The 3,718-nt window shown below is 45.5% G+C and overlaps 1 protein-coding gene across 1 annotated transcript; it reads left to right on the top strand.

The window, feature by feature from the left end:
- The first annotated feature begins 502 nt into the window (after window positions 1-502).
- Window positions 503-3,199, top strand: LOC110896199 (subtilisin-like protease SBT1.6). Its single transcript, XM_022143662.2, has one exon. It carries the CDS (start codon window positions 556-558, stop codon window positions 2,851-2,853), a length of 2,298 nt encoding a protein of 765 aa, XP_021999354.1. The 5' UTR covers window positions 503-555; the 3' UTR covers window positions 2,854-3,199.
- The last annotated feature ends 519 nt before the right edge of the window (window positions 3,200-3,718 follow it).

Here is a 3,718-nt window from a genome sequence, read left to right as displayed (position 1 = left end):
ACCCCCACACCGCCCCCCTCTTCCGGCTTTCATCAAACCCGGCCACCCACCGCCGGGTGTGCCGTGCCTCCCTTTTCCTTTTCCTCTCACATATACCTATACATACATACATATATATACATAAAGGGGTTCATCCCCCACCCCCTAGGTCCATCCCCTCCAAGCCACTCCTACGTGGCGCTTATGTGGCGGCTCATCCCCTCCAAGCCCATCCAAACCATACCTTCTAGTCTTAGGCTACACGGTGTGAAGACGTATTTAACGCCTTCACCCGTGTCATTCTCATCGATCAAACTCACACATGTCAAAAGATAATGTTAACGTCCGTTATTAAACTCACGAAGATGCCTTTAACGTCCCGTATTTGAAGCGTTAAATAGATGATGTGGCCGGGGATGCCAAACTACACCATTCAACTTTTTAATTCTATTAAACTTTTTTTTAAACGTTAATACAATATGAAATTAAAAAACTCACCAGGCTTATTATGTGTTTAAAAGCACACACATCGAGACACACAACCACTTCACACTTCACACTCCCAAAGCCTCTCCAATGGCTTTACTCCTCTGTTCCCTCATCTTCATCCTCACCGCCGGTGAGACAACATCCACAGATCCAACCGTCAAAACCTACATTTTCCGAGTCAACAGTGAATCCAAACCCTCCATTTTCCCCACACACTACCACTGGTACACCTCAGAGTTCACCGAATCAAACACCATCCTCCATGTATACGACACCGTTTTCAACGGCTTCTCCGCTTCCATGACTCCTTCACAAGCATCCTCTTTACAAAAACATCCAGATGTGCTGGCGGTTATTCCAGATCGCCGCCGAGAGCTTCACACCACTCGTTCACCGCAGTTTGTTGGTTTAAGAAACCAGAGAGGCCTCTGGTCCGAATCGGACTATGGTTCTGACGTCATCATCGGCGTTTTTGATACCGGAATATGGCCGGAGAGGCGGAGCTTTTCCGATCTGAATCTCGGACCGATTCCGAAGCGGTGGAGAGGCGTTTGCCAGATCGGAGTACGTTTCAGTTCGAGAAATTGTAACCGGAAGATCGTCGGAGCTAGGTTTTTCTCCAAAGGACATGAAGCTGCCGGCGGTGTTGGATTCGGTAGCGCGATTAACGAGACGGTTGAGTTTAGGTCACCGAGAGACGCTGACGGACACGGTACTCACACGGCGTCAACTGCCGCCGGTAGGTACGTTTTCAAAGCGAGTATGAGCGGTTACGCTGCCGGAATTGCTAAAGGTGTTGCTCCGAAAGCTAGGCTAGCGGTTTATAAAGTTTGCTGGAAAAACTCCGGTTGTTTCGATTCCGATATCCTCGCGGCGTTTGACGCCGCTGTCAACGACGGCGTTGACGTCATCTCGATTTCAATCGGAGGCGGTGACGGTATATCCTCGCCGTATTATCTCGATCCGATTGCAATCGGAGCGTACGGAGCGGTTTCTCGAGGCGTTTTTGTCTCCTCCTCTGCAGGTAACGACGGTCCTAACGGAATGTCAGTAACAAACCTCGCGCCGTGGTTAACAACCGTCGGAGCCGGTACAATTGACAGAAACTTTCCAGCGGAGGTTATTCTCGGTGACGGAAGAAAACTTGCGGGTGTATCGTTATACGCTGGACCCGCAATCAGCGGAAAAAAGTATCCTTTAATTTATCCCGGCAAATCCGGAATTCTATCCGCTTCATTGTGTATGGACAATGCACTGGATCCTAACCTTGTTAAGGGTAAAATAGTCATTTGCGATAGAGGTAGTAACCCCAGGGTTGCAAAAGGTTTAGTTGTGAAGAAAGCTGGTGGTGTTGGGATGATTTTATCTAACGGCGTTTCTAACGGCGAAGGTCTTGTCGGAGATGCTCATTTAATTCCGGCGTGTTCCGTTGGTTCCGATGAAGGTGATAAGATTAAGGCTTACGCCGCCACCGGCCGGGCCACTGCCACTATTAATTTTCAAGGAACGGTGCTCGGGATTAAACCGGCGCCGGTGGTGGCGTCATTTTCCGGTAGAGGACCTAACGGGATGAACCCGGAGATTCTCAAACCGGATTTGATTGCTCCCGGAGTTAACATTTTGGCTGCATGGACCGATGCGGTTGGGCCGACGGGGTTAGATTCGGATGCTCGGAAAACTGAGTTTAATATACTATCCGGGACTTCAATGTCCTGTCCCCATGTTAGTGGTGCTGCTGCTTTGTTGAAATCAGCTCATCCGGATTGGTCGCCTGCCGCGATAAAATCCGCCATAATGACCACTGCGAGCACGGTGAACAAACAGCTTCAACCGATGACGGATGAATCGACAGGAAACGCGACCACACCGTATGATTTCGGTGCGGGTCATCTGAACCTGGATTTGGCTATGGATCCGGGTTTGGTTTATGATCTTACTAACCAGGATTACGTTAGTTTCCTATGCTCAATTGGGTATGGAGCGAAAACAATTCAGGTGATCACTCGCTCACCCGCGGCATGCCCCATGAGGAGGAAGCCGGCCCCGGAGAATTTGAATTACCCGTCCATTGCAGCGATGTTTTCGACTGTTAGAAAGGGGGTGTTGAGGAAGACCTTGGTGAGGAGAGTGAGGAATGTAGGGGATGTGAATTCGGTTTACACGGTTAAGGTAGAGGCGCCTAAGGGCGTGGGGGTGACGGTGAAGCCGGGGAGGTTGGTTTTCTCCGATAAGGTGAGGGAATTGAGCTACTATGTTACGGTGAAGATAGATGGGAGCAATGCAGTGATGGGTGATTCGGGTGCAGTGTTCGGGTCGTTGTCATGGGTAGATGGAAAGCATGTGGTTAGGAGTCCCATTGTGGTGACACAGTTAGACCCACTTTGAATTGCTTTTATAGTTTTTTAAATTATCTTGGTCGTGTGGATGTTTTCGCCGGTAAATTAGTTGGTGTAGGGTGGCGAGATGCCGGAGAGAATGGCGGAGAAAATAGATTCTCCGTTAGGGGCAATGCTGTTTTGCTTTTAGGTTCAACTTTCACTTTTTTTTTTTTGGTTTGTTTTTTTTTTTTTTTTATTTTGTTTTCTTCGTTATCTCCAAATTATGTAAAATATAATTATATAGTTTGAAGTCACTACAAAGTTCCCTAAAACTTGAAGAAAAAAACCACACGTTGTTTTTTATGTAACTCTATAGGACAAACAACTATATGGAGGTGGTTTCACTTTTTACTTGAAATTGAGCGACGCTTAAAATATTTCTATATAATAAAACATAATAATGATGTGTCATTATTTCAAATTAGACATGTCTCCTCAATTGGACAAAGATTAGACTTCAGCGTCTATGGATTGAAATGCAACGATGTTAACTTATCCATATACATACATTCAATTTATGACGGAGTTATCAAAAAAAAAAAAAAAAAAAAAAAAAAAGAAAAGAAAAAGAACTTAACAAATTACATCAATTTCACTTTATATCTTCGCTTATGGTATGGTATGTCAATGTCAATCAAGAAAGTATTCATCATATTCCAATGTGTGTGAATTATTTATCATTTTAGAACACTTATACAATAATTGCCATGACATGCTAACTTTTGTTCGTGTATAAACTTATATATACGATGTTGGTTCAGTTCTGTTTGTTCATGAAGGAAAACACATAAATCATACCTATCACCGCAGACAGTGCAGAGGAGAATCCAGTGAGAGAAGACGACATGGAGTTCGACATCTTTGTCAAGGTG

The sequence above is a fragment of the Helianthus annuus genome, chromosome 17 (genome assembly GCF_002127325.2).
Source record: "Helianthus annuus cultivar XRQ/B chromosome 17, HanXRQr2.0-SUNRISE, whole genome shotgun sequence".
Taxonomy (NCBI): Eukaryota; Viridiplantae; Streptophyta; class Magnoliopsida; order Asterales; family Asteraceae; genus Helianthus; species Helianthus annuus.
This window is presented reverse-complemented; position numbering and strand designations above follow the sequence as displayed.